Source organism: Lepus europaeus, chromosome 2 (genome assembly GCF_033115175.1).
Source record: "Lepus europaeus isolate LE1 chromosome 2, mLepTim1.pri, whole genome shotgun sequence".
Taxonomy (NCBI): Eukaryota; Metazoa; Chordata; class Mammalia; order Lagomorpha; family Leporidae; genus Lepus; species Lepus europaeus.
Genome location: NC_084828.1, coordinates 125,298,446 through 125,322,297, shown reverse-complemented (window position 1 = coordinate 125,322,297; position 23,852 = coordinate 125,298,446). Strand labels below are relative to the sequence as shown.

At 43.2% G+C, this 23,852-nt stretch overlaps 1 protein-coding gene across 1 annotated transcript in view; it reads right to left on the bottom strand.

Annotated features, from left to right (window-relative positions):
- Positions 1 to 23,852, bottom strand: part of PLCH1 (phospholipase C eta 1) — a 287,303-nt gene that overhangs the window by 219,041 nt on the left and 44,410 nt on the right. Inside the window, exon 2 of the mRNA XM_062212704.1 lies at positions 927 to 1,045. Within this exon, the coding sequence (XP_062068688.1) occupies positions 927 to 1,005 (79 nt within the window). The 5' untranslated portion in view covers positions 1,006 to 1,045. The remainder of the gene's footprint in view (positions 1 to 926; positions 1,046 to 23,852) is intronic.

Below are 23,852 nucleotides of genomic sequence, written 5' to 3'. Positions count from 1 at the left end.
CTACACTCTGCTCCTCAAAGAAGTCTCTCTTTCCTCTACAATTCTACAAGCTTCTGATAGAGATTACTCCAAAACATCTGATGCCACATAAATCTTTGACTCTTAAATAAATTCAACTCCACAGTACCCTGATAGGATTGACAGAGCTTATCCCTGTCTGTATACTACAAAACAAACAGATGTCAGCGGGGGAAAGGCAATTTCTCTTAGTTTGCCAGGGAGGTGACTAATATTGATTACTCTGTGATTCACAGCTTCAGTAATCCATCCTGATAGCGATGGGTAAGTGCTGTAGACGACTCCGCTCTGTTTCTATATGTGGGCTGACACACAGATAGGCCTTAAGGCATCCGAGGACAGCAATAAGAATGACCGGACACTTTTTGGGAAGTGTCTACACAGGTGACAGAAGTCTCCTTTCATATTTGAGTTTGGAAGATGCACATCAGACTGGCGGTAAGCACTGAGTAGCAACCCACAAATACAAGGTGTCTTCAGAAACTTTGTAGAACATGTATTTGATAAAACACTATGCCTAGATTTCCATATTCTGCAACAAAATAAAGCCATCTTTTAATGCCAAGTTTTCATGAACATTTTTTTAGTACCCTCTGATTAACTGAACTCTTACCATGAGCCTAGCCCAAAATGATGGCAAACTTCTGGAAGGAATATTACTGGAGTGTATCAGATAGTAGAAGTGGGGAGGCACTGGTGAATAAGCCATCGTAAGAAGGTAGCACGTGGCTCACAAGGATCTGTAATGAGTACTAGGGACTTCTTAAGTAATTAACTGGAAACAAGCTAACTCAAGCTCTTGGTTCAATCCAACAATTATACTACATTTGCATCCAGAATTCTGGGATAAAAGTACTGTCAGAAACAAAATAAAAGCTCCAATGACTTAAATACAATAGAGAGCTCACCATGAAACACACTGTTATCTACCAGAAAATGCCTGCGGTACTGCACACAGTTCCTTTTCTCCAAGTTCCAGTAACTCATTGTTGGACGGTTTCTGGCACAGCATCAACACCAAATTGCCCTGTCAAGAGAAACAGAACGAGACAAAAATGAAGGAACGGCAGCCACACGCTCCCCCAGGGAGCACAATGCCACTGGCTGTCCAGCAGTATGGGGCAACACATACGGCACACAGCTTCCCCACACCTCCACACCCGGGAGCTACACTCCCCCAGGCGCTCAGAAGTTTCCCACCACAAGTCTTCCCAGGGGGTAGAATGTCATTTAGCATGCCAAACAGCAATATTTCAAACAACACCTCCCAGGGCTCAAAGTTACTGCTGTCTCAAGTGGAAATACAAGAGTACCTCCTCAAAGAATTCATGGAAAATGGGATTAAAACATCACTGTATTTTGGTGCAAGAAACATTTTTCCAAATACAGTCTTTGTAAATTTTTTTTGCTTACTTATTTATTTGAAGGGTGGAAAGAGAGGGAGAGATAGAAGGAAATCTCCTATTGGTTCATTCCCCAAATGCCCATAATAGCTGGGGTTGGACTAGGTCAAAACCAGGAGCCCAGAACTCAACCCAGGACCCCCATATGAGTGGCAGGGACCCAACTACTTTATTTATTTATTTTATTTTTTATTATTTTTGACAGGCAGAGTGGATAGTGAGAGAGAGACAGAGACAGAGAGAAAGGTCTTCCTTTGCCGTTGGTTCACCGGTTACCCTCCATTGGCCGCCGCAGCCGGCACGCTACTGCCGGCGCACCACGCTGATCCCAAGGCAGGAGCCAGGTGCTTCTCCTGGTCTCCCATGTGGGTGCAGGGCCCAAGCACTTGGGCCATCCTCCACTGCACTCCTGGGCCATAGCAGAGAGCTGGCCTGGAAGAGGGGCAACCAGGACAGAATCCGGCGCCCCGACCGGGACTAGAACCCGGTGTGCAGGCGCCGCTAGGCGGAGGATTAGCCTGTTGAGCCATGGCGCCGGCCAGGACCCAATTACTTTAGCAATCACCTGCTACTTCCCAGGAAGCAGGAAGATGTAATCAGGAGTGCAGCCAGGACTAGCATCCAGGCATTCTGATATGCACACATCCTAAGCAGTATCTTAATCACTACACAAAACACCTGCTCAAGTGCTTAAAAACAAATCAAAAACTCTGCATATAAAGGTTTTTCATGAAATTGTGTATCATGAAAAAAACTATGGATTTCAAAAGTTTTTGCACCAAACTAAACTTACCTTTTAATTCCATTCTTCCCTATATTTTTTTTTAAATTTTTTTTTTATTTTTTTTTTTGACAGGCAGAGTGGACAGTGAGAGAGAGAGACAGAGAGAAAGGTCTTCCTTTTGCCGTTGGTTCACCCTCCAATGGCCGCCGCGGTAGCGCGTTGCAGCCGGCGCACCGCGCTGATCCGATGGCAGGAGCCAGGGGCTTCTCCTGGTCTCCCATGGGGTGCAGGGCCCAAGTACCTGGGCCATCCTCCACTGCACTCCCTGGCCACAGCAGAGAGCTGGCCTGGAAGAGGGGCAACCGGGACAGGATCGGTGCCCCGACCGGGACTAGAACCCGGTGTGCCGGCGCCGCAAGGCGGAGGATTAGCCTAGTGAGCCGTTCTTCCCTATATTTTTGACATACCCTTGTCAACCTACTATCAGACAGCAAGTTTCATAACCGATTTAGCTGTCACAGCCTCATCCCTATCCAACCTGGACCCAAACCAGTCGATGCCACTAACTTTTTCAGAAAATTTCAGTTGCACAAGGGAGGTGATTAATGCAAGGGACACTCTTATTCCTAATCCCTGAATTCTGTGTTGGTACCACACAGGTGGACTGAGAGATCAACACATAGAAACCTTAGATTAGAAACACAACAGCATCCATATGGTCCCAGATCAGCCAAACACAGCAATAAAATGAGTCTCCCTCTTAGTGGCTCATTATGGGTATCACCTGAGGGTCACTAGTAACTGACACTACTTAGGCTGACCTTATTGGTGTAAATGGAGCTGGGCACAGGCCTCAAGTGAGTGAACTGGAGTGAACAGGCAGAGCTGCTCCTAGGTAGGACTCTCCCAGACACCGAGAAACAGTGCTAACTACAGCAAGAACCTGAAAAGCAGAGATTGCAGCCGACAAATTCAACCCCTCCAAAGGCTGATGTGCATTGCCCTGAACAAGGCCCCCTTTGTTCATAGGATTTGGCCAAAGCAACTTTTCAGAATTCCAAGCTCCTTTCTGTTCACAAAACAAAGCCTGGAAAAACCAGGCAGGGCTGGTATGAAGTGAAACCCACAGGTGGGAAATAATTTGTCATCTGTCCTATGAAAGCAGTCTAGAGTCTTGTAGAAGTATCCCAGGATGAAGTCAGTCACTAAATGGGAAAATATGATCAGAGTGGTGACCCTAACGCTCCTAAACCTTCCATCAGAGCTTGTTCTGCGCCCAGACTCACCCGTAGCCCTCCCCAGTAGGGGTCTTACCTAACCCCACTCTCCTTTCTCTGGCTCCAAGCTTAGGCTCCCCTCATCCCCTCCAGCCAAGTCTGGCTGCTTATCCCACTCCCTAAGGCCTATGAAGTCTCATCACTGTATGGAACTGATTATAGAATATGACCAAAAAAAAAAAAAAAAACAGATAAAAAGACAGATTAGGAAAACAATCCCTCAGCATTCTCACCCAGACAATACAACATACACAAAGATCTCTTAAAAAAAAAAAAAAAAAAAAAAAAAAAAAACCACAGGCATTATAGCACAATGAGTTAAGCTGCCACTTGAGACACCAGCTTCCCTGACCATAGTATCTGGTTTGAATCCTGGCTACTGCACTTCAGATGCAGCTTCCTGCTAATGCACCTGGGAGGCAGCAGATGATGATGGCCCGAGTATCTGGGTTCTTGCCACTCACATGAGAGACCTGGATGGAGTTCCTAACTCCTGGCTTTGTCCTGGGCTAGTCCTGGCTGCCGTGAGCACTTGGGGAGTATACCAACAGACAAAGATAACTCTCTCTCCCTCTCAATCTGTCAGTCTGTCTTTCAAGTAAATAAAATGAGATTTTTTTTAAAAAAAATTTATTTATTTGTTTGAAAGGCAGAGTTACCGAGAGAGAGGGCGAGACAGAGAAAGATCTTCTATCCACTTCCAAATGGCTACGAAGACAGGGCTAAGCCAGGCCAATGTCAGAAGCCAAGAGCTTCCTCCAGGTTTCTCTTGGGTGCTGGGGCCCAAACACTTGGGCCATCCTCCACTGCTTTCCCAGGCTTATTAGTAGGGAGCTGGTTCAGAAGTGGAGCAGCCAAGACTCAAACTGGCACCCATATGCAGCTGGTGCTGCAGGCCATGGCCTAACCTGCTGCACCAAAGTGCCAACCCCAATAAAATATTTTTAAAGTTTTTTTTTTTTTTTGACAGGTAGAGTTATAGACAGAGAGAAAGGTCTTCCTTCCATTGGTTCACTCCCTAAATGGCCACTACAGCCAGAGCTGTGCCGATCCAAAGCCAGGAGCCAGATGCTTCTTCCTGGTCTCCCATGCGGGTGCAGAGGCCCAAGCACTTGGGCCATCCTCCACTGCACTCCTGGGCCACAGCAGAGAGCTGGCCTGGAAGAGGAGCAACTGGGACTAGAACCCGGTGCCCATATGGGATGCCAGTGCCGCAGGCAGAGGATTAACCAAGTGAGCCACGGCGCCGGCCCCATAAAGTATTTTTAGTTATACAAATAATGTAATTAGATATGTTCATTAATTTTTTTTAAGATTTATTTATTTGAGTCACATAGAAAAGGAGATATCTTCCATCTGCTGGTTCACTCCTTAGATGAGCACAAAGGCCCAGGCTAGGCAAGACAGAAGCCAGGAGCCATGAGCTTCATCCAGGTCTCCCATATCAGTGCAGGGGTCCAAGGACTTAGTCCATTCTCTGCTGCTTTTCCCAGGCCATTAGCAGGGAGCTGGATAAGAAGTGGAGCAGCCAGGACACGAACCAGCTCCCACCCTTATCAGATACCAGTGGCACAGGTGGCAGCTATACCACAATGCCAGCCCTGTCACTAGTTTTTTTAAAATCAAACATTGAAATTCAGCACATATTTTTAAAAAAAGAAGTCCCTTCTTCCCTCATTTCAAGTCCTTCTCCAGGAATGACCACTTTTGTTGGGTGTGTATCACTGTAATTCTTTCTCTTATATATTATATACACAAAAATGGAAGTGACTTTGAAGACTTCTACAGTGTTAAAAAAAACTTTACTAAGGATTAGACATAATTTTTATAAAATAACTATCTCCTACAAAAACGTATATTTATTGTTATATTAGAAACATTTTAAGTTACATGGAATTAAAGAGAACCCTCTCTGGATTCATGCTCATCCTTCCTTTCTAATGTGATCTTGTGGTTTCAGCTGTCACTCTATTATGCTCATTCCCAATCCAAGGAAGGTGATAGTGGAATCAGAAGATGACCTAGGGCCCTCTCTCTTTCTCTGTAACTCTGCCTTACAAATAAAAATAAAATTTTTTGAAAAAAAAAAAAAGGTGACATAATTTCATCTGTTCATAGTTAATAAAGACATGTGCTTACATGATGCTCATTTTGCCCATTATCCTCATTAATCTCCTGAGACAGGCATTATTAAGGTGTTACAGAGAGTAAGTGATTAACCTGTGCTGCTAGGAAAAGGTAGAAATGGGACTTGAAATCCTAATTTCAGATTCCAAGCCCAAGGTTCCAGCCATGACAGGCCAAAAGGACCAACAAGCTTGTTACATAATGCGGCAGTTTTAAAAAATATCAGAGGCTGGTGCTGTGGTTCACTAGGCTAATCCTCCACCTGTGGCATCAGTACTCTGGGTTCTAGTCCCAGTTGGGGCACCAGTTCTGTCCTGGTTGCTCCTCTTCCAGTCCAGCTCTCTGCTGTGGCCTGAGAGTGCAGTGGAGGATGGCCCAAGTGCTTGGGCCCTGCACCCCATGGGAGACCAGGAGGAAGCACCTGGCTCCTGGCTTCGGATAAGTGCAGCGCACTGGCCGTAGCGGCCATTTGGGGGGTGAACCAAAGGAAAAAGGAAGACCTTTCTCTCTGTCTCTCTCTCTCACTAACTCTGCCTGTCAAAAAAATAAAAAATAAAAAATAAAAATCCAGCAAATTCTTACACCTTCTGCCCTTCAAAAAGTGGAATCTAGATTCATCTTCCCCTGAAAGTAGACTGGAGACAGGGACTGATTTCTTTCTTTTTTTTTTTTTTTTTTTTCTTTTTGACAGGCAGAGTGGACAGTGAGAGACAGAGAGAAAGGTCTTCCTTTTTGCTGTTGGTTCACCCTCCAATGGCCGCCGCGGCCAGTGCACCGCGCTGATCCGAAGCCAGGAGCCAGGTGCTTCTCCTGGTCTCCCATGTGGGTGCAGGGCCCAAGCACTTGGGTCATCCTCCACTGCACTCCCGGGCCACAGCAGAGAGCTGGCCTGGAAGAGGGGCAACCAGGACAGAATCCGGCGCCCCGACCGGGACTAGAACCTGGTGTGCCGGCGCCGCAAGGCGGAGGATTAGCCTATTGAGCCACGGCGCCAGCTTGGGACTGATTTCTAACAATGAAATTGTTGAGCTGGAGTTGATGCTATGTCTCCCTTGACAAAGGTCATAAAAATGGCTATAGCTTCTCCCTCAGAATACTTGTCCTGGGAATCCAGCCACCACGCAGCAAGTAAGCCCAGGTGTAAGCATTCCTGCTTAGGACCTCAGTCAACATCAAACAGACACATGCTGTGGTGTGAATGTTTGTGCCTGACTAAAATTCTTCCATAGAATGCGAATCCTATGTGAATCCTATGTGAAGAATCCTATGTGAAGGTAGCAGCAGGTGGAGCGTTTGTGATCTGTCATGATGATTGGCATTAGTGGACTTATAGAAGAAGCCCCAGGGAGCTCGCTCATTCTGTCCACCACGTGAGGACAGTGAGACACTGTCAGTCAGGTGTAACGCAGAAGAGGCTCTCACCAAGTCTGCCTTGATCTTGGGCTTCCCAGGCTCCAGAACTGTGAGGAATATATTTGTGTCATTTGTAAGCCAAACCAGTCGAGGGTTATTTAGTTAGAGCAGCCCAAATGGATTAAGACAGCATGAGAATGAATGGACATGTGGCTGATGCTAACCCCACGTCTCCATGCAAGACTCAGCTACTCTGACGGCAGAACCAAGCCTTGCCTTTCATGCGCTGTCTGTATTTCTGACCACAGTGAAAATAGTAAATAATTAGTGTTGAAGAGACTAAGATTTAGGGTAATGTGTTACACAGCAATAGATCATGAATATGGGTAATACCCTTGGCTATATGCAATCAGGGTCAGAACCTTCCACCCTTGAAGGACAAAAACACAAATGTGCAGAGATGTATGTAATACTGAGATACTTGAGCACTGGTTCACATCAGTGGCCCAGACTTTCCAGCTGTTCAATCATTTTGTTCACTGTGTGTCCTTTTCTTTAAAGAAGGGGTGAAATGCCATTGCCTTCATGAAATGTCCCAAGTTACCAAAATTATTTCATTCACTACATGCCCATATCCCTGGCTCCTAATTAGCGAGTACCTGCTCTGTACCACGCACCGAGATGAGGCCTTCCATCAGTAAGTCTCAACCTTGATGACAATCCCAAACCACACTCAGGTCAATCACATCAGGATCTCTGGGTTTGGGACTGGGGCATTAGTGGGTTTTAAAGCTCTACACGTGGTCAAAAGCGCAGCCAAACAGAACAACTCCTATATGAACTGTTGCTGTACTCCTTGAAGAAACTCTGGCAGATGGATGTTGCTGGGGAAAGAGGGCTTAGAGAGCTTCAGTGGCTGAGCTGGAGCACAGAGATATGCGTAATAGAAACCCGCTGGCCTCTACGTACCACCCTAGCTTGGTTGTTTGGCTATCTTGCCTCCCCTTCAATATTTGTTGCTGAAGGATAGGAAGAAGCTTTACACCGCCTGAGTGCCAGACCCAGGCCTCTGCACACACTGCAGGCCCTCAGGAACATCATCAGAGGCTGTGTTTTCTGGATTCCTGCCAATCAGAGACTGATAGAAGGACGCACTTACTCTGGCCTCCAGAACCCAAGCAAATGGTTTCAAAATTTAGAGATTACAGATAACAGAAAAGGAGATTACGAAAGGAGTAATGGGACAGGGCAGAGGACAGGGAAGAATTATGCACAAACCTCATTTTAGCTTCAGGCAAATTTAGATGAGTCATAGCCTAGAGCTCACTGCTTAAAAGGGAACTTAGACATCAGCTAAGCCAAACCTCTCCTAGTGTGGCCAGGTTAAACTGAGGCCGTGGGACTCATTCCTGGTGTGGCCAAAAGAACATGTGATGTGCAAAGTAATGCTGCTCACTATCAGATAAATCTCCACCAGTCTAAAGCAGAGTTCTTTTCAAAGTTTCATGGCCCCAATTGTGTGAACTTTCACTGATTATTTTTGATTAGAGATATACTTCTGTTGTACCCCATCTGGAGCTGTTTGGTTAATATTCAGGAAAAGAAATGATGTTTGGTTTTTGTAACATTCTTTAGGGGATTACAAAATGCTTGCTCTATCTCCCTAGAGGTATAAATAACACATGCATGTTACATTTAAAACTCTACAGCCATTATGTTAGAACATGTAGATGTATGTTCCTTACAGAAAATACAGATAGCTAATACTTAAAATGACTTAACAAAGTAATAACTACAGTAACTAAAAAAAAAAAACCACAAAGGGAACCAATTAATTATTTTTTAAAGATTTATTTATTTGTTAATTTATTTTTAAGATTTATTTATTCATTTGAAAGTCAGAGTTACACAGAAATAAGGAGAGGCAGAGAGAGAGAAGAGAGAGAGAGAGAAATCTTCCATCTGCTGGTTCACTCTCCAATTGGCCATATAGCCAGACCTGTGCTGATCCAAAGCCAGGATCCAGGAGCTTCTTCTGGGTCTTCCACATGGGTGCAGGGGCCCAAGGACTTGGACAATCTTCTACTGCTTTCCCAGGCCACAGCAGAGAGCTGGATTGGAAATGGAGCAGCCAGGACTGGAATTGGCGCCCTTATGGGATGCCAGCACTGCAGGCAGCAGTTTTACCCGCTATGTCACAGGGCTGGCCCTGGAACCAATTAATTATTAAAATCAGCTTTAAAATCTACCTCCAGAACAAGGTTAATATAGATACCATTCTTCCTTCCATCCATGGAGGGTAAAATTACAAGTGAGGCTATATATATCTGTGTTTTATTTATCTTTCACAATTTAATTTTTAGAAGCTTAAAATACACAACAGAGCTTTAAAAACTTTCATCATTATATCATTTCTCAGAGTACCTAACATGGACATTTGGTCTTTCAATTTAACACAAACTAGTTCCTTCTATTTTGTAGTCTACTTTTTTCACCTAATAACTTACCAATATATTGTGACACTCAAGTCATATCAGTAAAATACTTTTTTTTTTTTTTTTTTGGACAGGCAGAGTGGATAGTGAGAGAGAGAGAGACAGAGACAGAGAGAAAGGTCTTCCTTTTTACCATTGGTTCACCCTCCAATGGCCACTGCGGCCGGCGCATCTCGCTGATCCGAAGCCAGGAGCCAGGTGCTTCTCCTGGTCTCCCATGCAGGTGCAGGGCCCAAGGACTTGGGCCATCCTCCACTGCTTTCCCAGGCCATAGCAGAGAGCTGGCCTGGAAGAGGGGCAACCGGGATAGAATCCGGCGCCCCAACCGGGACTAGAACCCGGTGTGCCGGCGCCGCAAGGCAGAGGATTAGCCTGTTAAGCCACGGCGCCGGCCAGTAAAATACTTTTATAGAGTATAAATATGGTATAGAAAAGAAATTATAATGATCCGTACTCAAAGACACTAAACTTCAAACATTATAGTGCAACAATAACTAAAAAGAGGTATATAAAGCATGCATCGTCAGCTAATGCTGTGGCTCAATAGGTTAAAGCTGTGAACTGCAACACCAGCATCCCACATGGACTCTGGTTCAAATCCTGGCTGCTCCACTTCTGATCCATTTCCCTGCTCATGTGCCTGGGAAGACAGTGGAGGATGACCCAAGGGGTTGGGCCATGTGTGAGATACAGAAGAAGCTCCTGATTCCTGGCTTTAGCCTGGCCCAGTCCTGGCTATTGTGGCCACCTGGGGAGTGAACCAGCAGATGAAAGATCTCTCTCTCTCTCTCTCTCTCTCTCTCTTTCTCTCTCCTTTCTCTATAACGCTACCTTTCAAATGAATGAATAAATCTTTTTTTTAAAAAAAGTATCTAAAAAGTGTAAATGCTCCTCTGCTTATTTTATAGGTAGTTAGCAATTTTTATAATCATTCTACATTTTTATTTGTGGTTTCATGACCAAAATTGACAATGTCAAACTACAAGACAGGAAAGTGTGACAGGAGGACACCACTAACAAAGAACTGTTAGAAATTCAATGGTATCACATCACTTTTAACTAAGAAAAACAGGAAATACATTTTGAGGAATAATTATTTGCCAAGATTTTAAAACTCGACAAACAACAAAATCCTTCCAGGGCCTGCATTGCGGAGCAGTGGGTTAAGCTGCCACCTGCCATGCTGGCATCACTTACAAGAGTTCCAGCTATACCACTTCTCATGCAGCCCCCTGCTAATGTACCTGGGAAAGCCGTGGAAGATGGTCCAAGTGCTTGGGTGCCTGTGACCCATATGGGAGACCCGGAAGGAGTTCCAGGCTACTGGCCCAGCCCCAGCCTCTGCGGCCATTTGGAGCGAACCAGCAGATATAAGAACTCTATCTCTCCCTCTCTCTTTCTCTCTCTGGGATTGTGCCTTTCAAATAAATACATAAATTTAAAAAAAAAAAAAAAAACTTCTCGCCTACACCTACTTAAATAAAACTTCCTCAGTAGCAAACAACTGCTGATTTCCCCTTTTCCTTCTAGGAAATTCAACCCACTTTCTGTTCAAGAGATTTTGGTGCTATCAGCCCCATCACCTGTTTCAAGTGGGCACGTGGCCTAGTCTGGCAAATCAGAGAATTGCATTCTCAATACCATATTGCAACAGGTGCACATGGCCCATTTCAGACTACTGCCACGTCAGGCACAATTTTTTTTCTTTTAAATATGTTGCTTAAATTTTTATTTACTGGAGCTGGCACTGTGTCATAGCAGGTTAAACAGCTGACTGTGACACTGGCATCCCATATGGGTGCCAGTTCTGATGCAGCTCTCTGCTAATGCACCTGGGAAAGTGAAGGAAGATGGCTCAAGTGCTTGGGCCCCTGCACCCATGTGGGAGACCTAGAAGAAGCTCCTGGCTCCTGGCTTTGGACCAGCCCAGCTCCAGCCATTGTGGCCATCTGGGGAGTAAACCAGCGAATGGAAGATATCTCTCTCTCTCTCTCTTTCTCTCTATAAGCTCTTTCAATTAAATAAATCTATAAAAAAATTTTTTTTCATTTGAAAGACACACACAAAGAGAAAAACAGAAAAATCTTCCATCTTCTGGTTCACTCTCCAAATGCCTGTAACAGGCCAAGGCCAGGAGCCCAGATTCAATCCAAGTCTCCCATATGAGTTACAGACATCATCTGCTGCCTCCCAGCATGTGCATTAGCAGGAAGCTATACTGGAAACAGAGGAACAGGGTTTTGAACCAGGCATTCCAATATGGGACACAGAGGTTCCAAGTGGCCACCTACCTACTACACCACACCAGGTCCCCCAGGCACAAATTTCTGTTTGAACCATTAGAAAAGAAATTCCCTCTTCTATTGGACTTGAAGTCTGAAGATATAAGCCCCGAAGCTCTTGGCTTCAATCTTGTCTATACAAGGCAAAAACCTGTCAAAGATTGATTCTAACCCAGAAAAATAAAGAGAAACCAAGTCCTTCTAGTGTGACCCCTAAAACTTGTAGTTGAGTGAGCCAGTATATTCCTTTTTTTTTTTAAAGCCATATTGAATTGAGGGTTCTGTCACTTGCAACCAAAATGACTGGTAAAATATGTCAGCCTAGCAACACATAGTCACAAGTTCTCTGTTCTGGTTTCAACAAGTTACTCATGGCAGGGGGAGGGGAGACCTTGGACAAGTTCTTAACTGGCCCTGAGATCAAAAACATGACTATAGTTACTTGGCTTTCCCTAGGGATATGTGGCCTTCAAGTCCTTTGTTCTGGTTAAAAGGATTCCTCCACACCATTTAAACATCTACTTAAGCAGAGCCAAATCCAAAACCTTATTTTCATCATTAGCATTTCTTCAGCTGTTTTGAATGCAAGGCAAGTATATACTACCGCTTAAACATGAGCTTTATGAAGCACTGTAGATCTGTACAAGACACTTGAATAAATGCCTTAAATGGCAAAATATTCCAGTTTAAACATGGAAATCACAGTTATGATACTGTGCTAAAGCAAAAAAAGAAGTAGGAAAATCTTTAAAGACAGTTGTATGTTGTAAGAGGGAGTTAAGTAGAGAGATGTCTCGGCCAGCGCCGTGGCTTAACAGGCTAATCCTCCGCCTAGCGGCACCGGCACACCAGATTCTGTCCCGGTTGCCCCTCTTCGAGGCCAGCTTTCTGCTGTGGCCCGGGAGTGCAATGCAGGATGGCCCAGGTGCTTGGGCCCTGCACCCGCATGGGAGACCAGGAGAAGCACCTGGCTCCTGCCTTCGGATCAGCGCGGTGCGCCGGCCGCAGCACACCAGCCGCGGCGGCCATTGGAGGGTGAACCAACGGCAAAGGAAGACCTTTCTCTCTGTCTCTCTCTCTCACTGTCCACTCTGCCTGTCAAAAATTTAAAAAAAAAAAAAAAAAGTAGAGAGATGTCTCTACCACATCTTACTAACTGCAACTAAGCAGTTAGTTAAAGTTTAGGTGAGCTGGAACTCTTGTACCCGTCCAACTTTATCTCTCTTTTTTAAAAGATCTACTTATTTATTTGAAAGGCAGAGTTACAGAGAGTGAGAGAGAGATCTTCCATTTGCTGGTTCACTCCCCAAATGGCTGCAACGGCCAGAGTTGGACAAATTTTGAAGCCAAGAGCTTCTTCCGGGTCTCCCACAAGGGTGCAGGGGCCCAAGGACTTGAGCCATCTTCCATTGCTCTCCCAAGCCATTAGCACTCTCAGACAGATTTCTCCCACTCTTAGAAGTTTTCTTTTATTTTCTCCTTTATCTCCTTTATGGGCAACACTTTGGCCCACTTATGATGGATATTTCTGTGTGGGGTGGCCCATACTTGCGGGTAAATGTATGTTTAGTCTCTCATTGTTAAATAAATTCTGTTCCTAGTTGCATATGATCCTATTCTCTGCTTAGTGTTTCTACCTCTGTGGGAGACAAGAACCTAGAGTAGCAGGGTCAGTATCATAGCACAGCAGGTGAAAGCTACTGCCTGCAATGCTAACATCCCATATGAGCGCTGGTTCTAGTCCCAGTTGCTCCACTTCCAATCTATCTCTCAGCTAATATGCCTGGTCAAGCAGCAGCAGTGGACGATGGCCTAAGTACTTGGGTCTTCACCTACGTGGGAGACCCAGATAGAGTTCCAGGTTCCTGGCTTTGGCCTGTCCCAGTCCTGGCCATTGAAGCCATTTGAAGAATGATCCAACAGAGGGACGATGTCTGTCTGTCTGTCTGTCTCCCCCCCTCTAACACCTTTCAAATAAATAATTTTAAAAAAGAACCTGTATTGGAAATTAATATTTCCATTGCCCACATCACTGACTACCATCTCTTCTTCCTCCTTTTCTGCACTGTGACTATTACCACCACAGCCCATTTTCTTCTGACACCCCTCTTCTGTAACAACCAACATTCCCACTCCCATTCATTTCCACTTTCTAAATAATATATTATTTGTAAATCACCTTATGGTTTACACAGTATTTCCATTTGTGACCTTGTGGAAATGATCCTTAGAATAATCCTGTGAATCACACACTGTTAAGTTTAACAGAGTAACAGGAAACAGCAAAGCCACATCTCTGCCTCCCAATCCAGGGCTGCACTCCCTGTCCAGTGCTGTTTCCTTCCCGTCTTCTGCCACTCCGTGGAAAGGGCCTAGCATTGGATTATTCGCGATAGATAAGACTCTACATAGTTGGGAGGGGGCTAGGCTGTGGAATTAGCCTGTTTGCAGAGCCTGTTAACAACCAGTTTGATGCTGCTTGGAGACCTGTGGAGAGTGGGGGAGGAGGCCTTGTTGGGGGAACCCATCAGCCTGGTGGCATGGGGTAGCTCTGGCCATAACTCAGCCTTCAGAACTGCTTTAGAAGCTGTCAGCTTTGGCCAAAGGGAAAGGAACCCAGGCCCCTTCCATCTCACCCTCTACTCTGGGTACTTCTCATAAAATTAATGAAGAAATGAGGGAGGAGCAAATTTCTTTAAAATTTTAGCTTTAAATTCTACCATTCAACCCAACTCCACCACAGACCAAAGAGAAGAGACAGATGGAAAAAAATATTATTGATTTTTACGTTATTGATTTAAAATTACCTTGCTCCTTTAGCCAAGAACCTTTGAGAGTATATGGATTGAAGTTGATCAGAGTAGAGTATCAGTCCTTTGGGTATCAAATGGTGAGAGGCTGCTTTGAACTGAAATTTGAGTGAGCTACTTGGACCAAGTTCAAAAATACCAAGGCCAAGTTTTCTAGCCAGACATCATTGTAAAAACTGTCTGCGGGTCTCATGTGTTCTCCAGATTGCTAACAGGGAAGAAGATATAGTCAGAAATTAAAACCTAATGCATAAACTCACCTCGCTATTGGAAAAAGAATCACTAGTTCATGCAACATGGTTGCATGATAACAAGGGGCAATGGGAAAACTGTAAGTCAAAAAAGGCCAGATTTGTAGCCAGTCCTACCTCTAATGTTGCATCTCTGATAAATCTCCACAACTCTTTCAGTTGCTTCAAAAAAGGGGGCTGGTAGTGAATAAAACACTCTTTCAGAACCTGTCCAACTTTAATATTCAGCATTCTATTGATAAGAATTATAGGCAACTCCTCCCTAATATTAGCATCCATTCATCTTTAACTATAAATTGTAATAACCCTAAGGAATCCCAAAATGAACTCTCAGACATCACATATACAGCATTTAATTTATATACAGAAGTGATACTTTCCATCACTTTAAGCCTTGCTGAGAGATAAAAGGCAAAAGTAATAGACTCTGACAGTAATATTTAAAAATTGAGGCTGGCACTGTAATATAGCAGGTAAAGCCACTGCCGCCTGCAGTGCTGGCATCCCATATGGGTGCTGGTTTGAGTCCCAGCTGCTCCTCTTCTGATCCAGCTCTCTGCTATGGCCTGGGAAAGCAGCAGAAGATAGCCCAAGTCATTGGGCCCCTGCACCCATGTGGGAGACCCAGAATAAGCTCCTGTCTCCTGGCTTCAGATCAGCACAGCTCCAGCCATTGAGGCCAATTGGGGAGTGAATCAGCGGATGGAAGACCGACTGACCTCCTTCCTTCCTTCCTTCCCTCCCTCCCTCCCTCCCTCCCTCCCTCTCTCTCTGTCTCTGTCTCAGCCTCTCTTCTCTCTGAGTAACTCTGACTTTCAAATAAATAAATAAAATAAATAAATAAACAATAAAAACTGATAAGCACTTAGAAAAAGGAGGGCTGAAGGAAAACTCTCTTAACACAATACATTGGTGTGGTAGCCAAAGTTGTGGCATGGCAAATTAAGCTGCCACCTGCAATGCCAGGGTGCTGGTTACTGTCCCAGCTGCTCCACTTCTATCCAGGACCCTGCTAATGTGCTTGGGAAGGCAATAGAAGATGACCCAAGTGCTTGGGCCCTGCCATCCACGTGGGAGACCTGGACAAAGCTCCTGGCTTCATTCTGGCCCAGCCCTGGCTATTTCAGCCATTTGGAGAATTAACCAGTAGATGGGGAAGACCTCTGTTTCTCCCTCTCTAACTCTGCCTTCCAAATAAATAACTAATCTTTAAACACACACAAGATTCTGTACCTCACAGCCTCTAACATATAACACAGTACATTTAGAAATGCTGTACCCAACAGTCCCTAAACGCAGAAAATTCAAACTAAATCAAATTTAAAGCTAAAATTTTAAAGAAATTTGCTCCTCCCTCATTTCTTCATTAATTTTATGAGAAGTACCCAGAGTAGAGGGTGAGGTGGAAGGGGCCTGGGTTCCTTTCCCTTTGGCCAAAGCTGACAGCTTCTAAAGCAGTTCTGAAGGCTGAGTTATGGCCAGAGCTACCCCATGCCACCAGGCTGATGGGTTCCCCCAACAAGGCCTCCTCCCCCACTCTCCACAGGTCTCCAAGCAGCATCAAACTGGTTGTTAACAGGCTCTGCAAACAGGCTAATTCCACAGCCTATTCCCCTCCCAACTATGTACACAAAGGGAAAGAAATAAAAGGGTACTTTGTTCAATTTTTAAGGCTCACAGGAGACACCGCTAAACCCCAAGTTACTGGTGTGTTTTCTTTTCTTTAAAGCAATCAAAAGCTGAAAATGCCCTGCAGTAGAGATGAGATTGAATCGACCTTCCAAAGACATGTGCATGCTGTCTAAAATACTATATGAGGCTATTGCAACAAGTGCATGGAAAGTGGTAGGAGAAGATTAAAAAGGGTAATAAAAGATTTCGGTGCAAATTTTTTAAATCCATGCATAAAAGAGGTCTTCCAAAAGCTCGTGGAAAATGTATTTTATGAAAAAATCATGCATGGATTTCAAAAATGTTTTGCAGCAAAATAAACTTTCTTAAATATTATTTTCCATGAACTATTTGAGCTACCATCAGCATTACAATATCCATTCCTTTTGGTCCAATAACTTATCCGCTGGAGATAAATTCAGAAGAAATAAAGACACAGACCAAATGAATACAACAAGATATTTTTATGACTCAGAAAAAATAGAAAACTAAATATCCAACTATTGTGGCCACACTGATTGTTGGGTAAATATTGACAACTGTATATAAAGAATTTATAGGTGACATGGAAAATATTCATGATATAATGCCATGTGGAAAAAATAGGATATAGCATGACACCAACCTGTGAAAAACAATATTACACAGAACAATGGCCTTGATCTTAACAAGAATGCTTTTAATGTTTTACTATTGAGTGTATTGTTTGTTGAAGGTTATTTGGAAATATCCTTTATCATATTAACAAAGCTCCCTTCGGGGCTCAGCAATGTGGCACAGTGGGTTAAGCAAACCCCCTGATATGCAAGCATCCCATATGAGCTCCCCCTTCAAGTCCCAGTTGCTCCACTTCCAATCCAGCTCCTGCTAATGTACCTAGGAAGGCAGCAGAGGATGACCAGTGCTTGGGTCCCTGCCTCCCTCATGGGGGACCCAGATGGAGTTCTGGGTTCCTCACATTGGTTGAGACCATTCCCAACTGTCGTAACCATTTTGGGGGGTGAACCAGTGGACGGAAAATTTCATTCTCTCTTTCCCTCCCTTTTTCTAACTCTGCCTTTCAAATAAATCTTTTAAAAAAAGCTCTTCTGTTCCAATTTTGTGAATGTTTTTGCATAATTCAATATTAGACATTATAAGGCATTTTTCCCTGCATCTACTGATATGACCATATTTCTCCATTAGTCTGTGGATGTAAATTTTCTAATGTTAAATCAATTCCAAGATAAATCTACTTTGATTATAACATTACCATTTTTATCCATTAACTAGATTTGGGTTGCTTACTTTTTATTTATGATGTTTACATGTATATTTCTAATTAAGGTTGGACTCTAAAGTCTATTTATCATATTTCTCTTGACAGTTTTTTTTTTTTAAGTTTTATGTATCTATTTATTTGAAAGGCAGAGCGACAGAGAAGGAGGGAGAGACAGGGATAGATAAAGAGGTCTTCCTTCTGCCGGTCCACTCTCCAAAGTCTTCAACAGCCAGAGTTGGGCCAGGATGAATCTAGGGGCCAGGTACACCATCCAGGCCTCCCACATGGTGGGAGGTACTCAAGTACTTTGCCCATTATCTGCTGCCTCCCAAGCACATTAGCAGGAAGTTGGATCAGAACCAGAGGTGGAACTCAATCCCAGGCACATCCCAAATGAGACACGGGCATCCCAAGCAGTGAGTTAACCACAATGCCACAACACCTGCCCCTCTTAACAGAGTTTTATGGCAAGGCTATCATAGCTACATAGAATGAGTTTCTATTCCCTCCAAGAATTTATGCAAGTTTAAAATAATATTTTCCTTGAATATTTCATAAAATTACTGATAAGCCCATCGAACTTGGATTTTCTTTCATGGAGAAATTTTTGAACTACTTATTTATTTTATTTAAAATCCATAGCATTGGAGCTAATGTTGTAGTGCACTGGGTTAACCCATCACTTGGCTGGCATCCTATATCAGAGTACCAGTTTAAGTAGTGGTTGATCTGCTTCTGACCCAGCTTTTTGCTAATGCATCTTGGAAAGTAGAAGATGGCCCATGTACTTGGGCCCCTGCTACCCATGTGGGAGACCAAGATAGAGTTCCTGGCTCCTGGCTTCAAAGTAGCCCAATTCTGGCTATTGCAGCCATTTGGGAGTGAACCAGCAGATGGAAGATCTGTCTCTCCCTAGTTTTCTGTTGCCTTTCAAATAAATAATAAAATTTATAAAATTATTCCAGCTTTATTTTTTTTTTCTATCAGACTTTTTCTTTTCTAATATGAGCATGTAGCTGCTTCCCCAAAACCTAAATTTTGATCCATGGTATTTTCATTATTATTCAGTTAAAAATATTTTCTGAATTCCATTATAATTTCTTCTTGGACCAAAGGGTTATTCTGAAACATATTTCTTCAATTATTCACAGTTATTCCTTGTTATAGTTTCTACTTTAATTACCCTGTGGTCACAGATCTAGTCTATGTGATACCAATTCTTTGATAACCAAGACTTGCTTGATGACATAGCTTAAGGTCATCACTTTTCATAAGTGTTCTATATGTATTTGGAAGAATGTGTATTCTGTAGTTCTGAGATGCTATGGTCTTTGTATGTTTATCAGCCCAAACTTATTAGTTGTATTGTTCAAATCTTGTATGTGTTAACTGATTGTCCCCCATTTTATCACGTACTGAGAAAGTATATATTAAATGAGAAAGTATATATTAAAATCTCACAGAGAATAAATGTGCTTTCCATTGTAGCTCTCTCTCTTTTTGTTCAATACATATTGAGATGTTATTAAATGTATAATAGAAGAGGCCAGCATCATGGTGTAACTGGTAAAGTTGCCACCTGATATGCTTCATCTGGCTGCTCCAGATCCAGCTCCCTGCTAAAGGTCTCAGAAAGCAGCAGCAGATGGCTCAAGTGCTTGAGTCCCAGCCAACCTCGTGGGAGACCTGGAAGAAGCTCCTGGCTCCTGGCTTTGGCCTGCCCCATCTGGGGCATGTTGCAGCCATCTGGGGAGTAGACCAGTGGATGGAAGATCTCTCTCTCTCTCTCTCTCTCTCTCTCTCTCTCTCTCTAACTCTTTCAAATAAATAAAATAGATCTTTTTTAAAAAATGTATTTTAACTTTTTTTTAAATTTCTGGTAACTTGAGCCTTTTTAACCAATGTGACTTTCTTCACCTCTAAAAATGCTGCATCATTTAAAGTCTATATTGTGTAATGTCAGTACTATGCTGTCAACTTTCCTTTGGCTTCTGATCATTCACTTATATTTTTACTTTTAACCTACCTACATTCTTAATTCTTAAAATGTCTCATAAATAGTGTGTGGGTGAATGTTTCAACTACATTCCTCTAGATTATAATTACTGATACAGCAGGACTTATTTCTACATCTTAGATTGTGATTGTTGTTTATCTTGCCTATTCTCTATCTTCCCTCACTTTTCTTGAGTTTTATTATTTTTCTCACTTTATCTTTCCCAAGAAAGCTATCCATATTTTTTTTACCAATTTTCAGTAGTTACCTTAGAAATTTTAGCGTGCATTTTTTAAGATTTAATTATTTAAAATGTAGAGTGCCAAGAGCCAGCTATTGAAATTTGGGGGATGAACCAGTGGATAGCAGATCTCTATGTCTCAAGCTCTGTCACTCTGCCTTTCAAAGAAACAAATAATCTTCTTGTAAAAATGCAGGAAGAGGGGAAGGGAGACCTTTCTGCTGCTTTACTCCTCAAATGCCCACAACGTGCAGGACTGTGCCAGGCCAAAGCCAGGAACTTGGAACTTAATCGGGGTCTCCCTTGTGGGTGGCAGGGACTAAAATACTTAAGCAAGCCACCACCTGCTGTCACCTAGCGTGCTTACCAGCAGAAAGCTAGAATCAGAAGTGGAGCCAACAACTGTTGAGGAGCAGGTTTGGTTTTTTGTTTGTTTGTTTGTGTTTTTTTATACTATTTGTTGAACTCTTTACTTAGTATAGGGTTAATATACTTGTATAAAATTAATTGAAAATAGATCTCAGTAAAAAAATAATGGGAATAAGACAGGGAGAAGGAAGGGAGGTGGGATTGTGGGTGGGAGGGCAGATACACTGGGAAGAATCACTATGTTCCTGAAGTTGTATTTATGAATTCCATGAAGTTTGTATTCCTGAAATAAAAGGTTTCTGGGGGAAAAAAAAAAAAAAGTAAGTGGAGCCAGGACTCAAACCCAGGCATTCTATTATGGAATGCAAACATCCTAAGAGGCATCTTAACCTCTGTACCAAATGCCCACCCTGATCTTATTTTTAAAAATAATTTTAATGGAAATACAATCCTAAACTGACCTTGAATTTCTCTCAATCTACAAAACATAATTCTCTACTGTCTTCTACCTTCTGTGGTTACATTGTCAAGATAATCTGTTCCATCCTTGAAGATGGCATGGTCACAGAGTAAGAGGCAGCTTAAGAGCCTCTCTTTCAGGTTCTATAATTCTATTACATGTAGTTTATGTGTAGGTTTCTTTTTACTTAGGTGTTAATGCATATGCCTTCATAAATATTATTACTTCTTAAAAATCCTCAGCCATTGGCCGGCGCCATGGTTCAACAGGCTAATCCTCTGCCTAGCGGCGCCGGCACACCAGGTTCTAGTCCCGGTCGGGGCACCGGATTCTGTCCCGGTTGTCCCTCTTCCAGGCCAGCTCTCTGCAATGGCCCGGGAGTGCAGTGGAGGATGGCCCAAGTGCTTGGGCCCTGCACCCTATGTGAGACCAGGATAAGCACCTGGCTCCTGCCATCGGATCAGCGCGGTGCGCCGGCTGCAGTGCGCTGGCCTCGGCAGCCATTGGAGGGTGAACCAATGGCAAAGGAAGACCTTTCTCTCTATCTCTCTCTCTCATTGTCCACTCTGCCTGTCAAAAATAAAAAAATAAAATAAAATAAAATAAAATAAATCCTCAGCCATTATCTTTTCAAGTTGCCTCTTCCCATTTTCTCAAGCTATAATTAAAATTTTCTTTACTTTTAGTTGATTCCCTATTTGTCTTGATTTAACTTCTATTTAATCTATTGAGTTATTTTCAATTATTATTTTTTCAAATTCTGTTGGTTCTTTCTCAAATTTTCTTGTTACTCATTGACTTATGTATTTATGTGTGTATGTATTCATTTGTTTGAGAGTGAGAGAAAGGGACACCAGACAGAGCTCCTATCCCCTGTTTCACTTCCCAAATACCTACAACAGCTGGGACTGGGCCAGGCCAAAGTTGAAGGCCAAGAAGAACGCAATCTAGGTCTCCCACATAGTGGCAGGAACCCAGTCACTTGAGCCATCGTCTGCTGCATCTCAGGGTCTGCATTAGCAGGAATGTTGGAACCAGGAGCAGCAGCCAGGAATTGAACCCAGGCACTCCAGTATGGCACACAGGCATCTTAACTAGCTTAATAACCACAAGGCCAAACACCCACCCTTGGTTAACCTTTATGCTTTCCAGTCCACAGCTCATATCTCGTGTTTTGAAAGTATTTTGGTGTTTTTTTTTTTCCCCCCGGTTATTTCGTCCTGTTTGTTTTTCACTTTGAGATATTCATTTGTCTTCTAATTTCAAATGTGGGGAATCTGTAGCCAGAGATAAAAAAACAAGTTTCTCTAAACAGGGAAAAAATTTGGCTTCTGCTCAGTATCAGGAACATTTCAAATTTGAGGAAACCTATAACCCAAAATTTCTGCTTGGGGTTTTACTATGTAGTTATACTGGATTCCAGATGCATATCTGAACTGAATCTGGTTTTGTGATCACAAATTCTCCAGACTAAACAATCAGGCATTCATTAAGCACCAATGTTTTAATTTACTTTAATGTTTATTTACTTCTTTGACAGGCAGAGTTAGAGAGAGAAAGAGACAAAGAGAGATCTTGCATTCACTGGTTCACTCCTCAAATGACCACAACAGTCAAGGCTGAGTCAGGCCAAAGTCAGGACACTAGAACTCCATTCAGGTCTTCCACATGGGCAGCAGGGGCACAAATACTTGGGCCATCTTCAACAACTTTCCTTGGTTCATTAGCAGGGAGCTGGATCAGAAGTGGAGCAGCCTGGACTTAACCAGCACTCATACGGTATGCTGGCATTGCAGGTAGCAGCTTACCCCACTATGCCAGAATGCAGGCCCCAATTTCCAAAGCTTTTAAATATCAGAAATGGACTTCAGAACAGCTCTGCCTCTAATTCATTCATATATAAGGATTCCCAAAATTCAGTCTCAGAAAAGGCATCCCAGTTTCCCCAGTTCACCTGACCCTCTCTTCTGTCCACTTCCCCACTCCCCAGCGAATGAAGGGAGCTCCTTACGGGGAAAGTGTTGGGTTCTCACCTTCAGCTGCTGTCCCTATCCCTTCCACGCAGCTATCAGGAGACTGGGCAACTGAACAGAGTTACAAACATCATCTCTCCTCCTCTCGTTTTCAAAGAAGGGTAAGTGCAGAAACACTTCCCCCTTTTGCTAATCAGAGCACATGAGGTGCAAAAGACTGTAATTGTTCCCAATCAACTTATGAATGAAATAACCTATATGTAGGCTCTGGGCCATGCTCCCACAGAGAGGAGGAAGGATGCCTAAACTCAGTCCCAGTCTTGAAGATGTTCAGGATCCAAATGGGAGAACTGGGTACAGAAACAAGAAGACTTACGTCCAACTGGCACAGCAAAGGGCAAAGTAGATGATAGACAGCAAGTGAAGCATATATCATAGGAGTTTAATGAAAGTAAACCAAGGCAATCAGAAAAGGGTTCCTGGAGGGTGGGAGATCAGAGCTAGGTATCAAAGGATCAGAAAAGAGGAAAATGGAACATTTTAGTAGACAAGAACGATGGATACTCAAAAACTGTTTTTCAGTCACCAAAGAAAAAGTTACCGTGATAATACTAAGATGTTGTTTAAATACAATGTGATGTAATAAAAATGTGTGCTTAAACATAAGTTATCCAGAATATAAATCGTGGGATAGGCACCTCTTTATGATAAGAGCGATAATAAAAACAATAATTTTGTAAAGATTTTAGACTAAAATAAAGCTGGCAAAGTTAATAATTAAAGTTTAGTTCTAGTCAAAATGGCAAGCAGTACCAGGTCAGTGACTAGATGGTATTCAGAAATGGCATTGGGGGCCAGCATCATGTCATAGCAAGTAAAGCCGCCACCTATGACACGGGCATCCCATGCGGGCACTGTGGTTCATGTCCTGGCTGATCCACTTCTGATCCAGCATTCTACTAATGACCTAGGAAAAGCAGTGGAAAATAGCCCAAGTACCTAGGCCCCTGACACCCATGTGGGAGACCTGGATGAAGCTCCTGGCTTCAGCCTGGCCTAGTGCTGGTCATTGCTGCCATCTGGGGAGTAAACCAGCAGACAGACAGTCTCTCTCTCCCTCTCCCTCTCTCTCTGCCTTTCA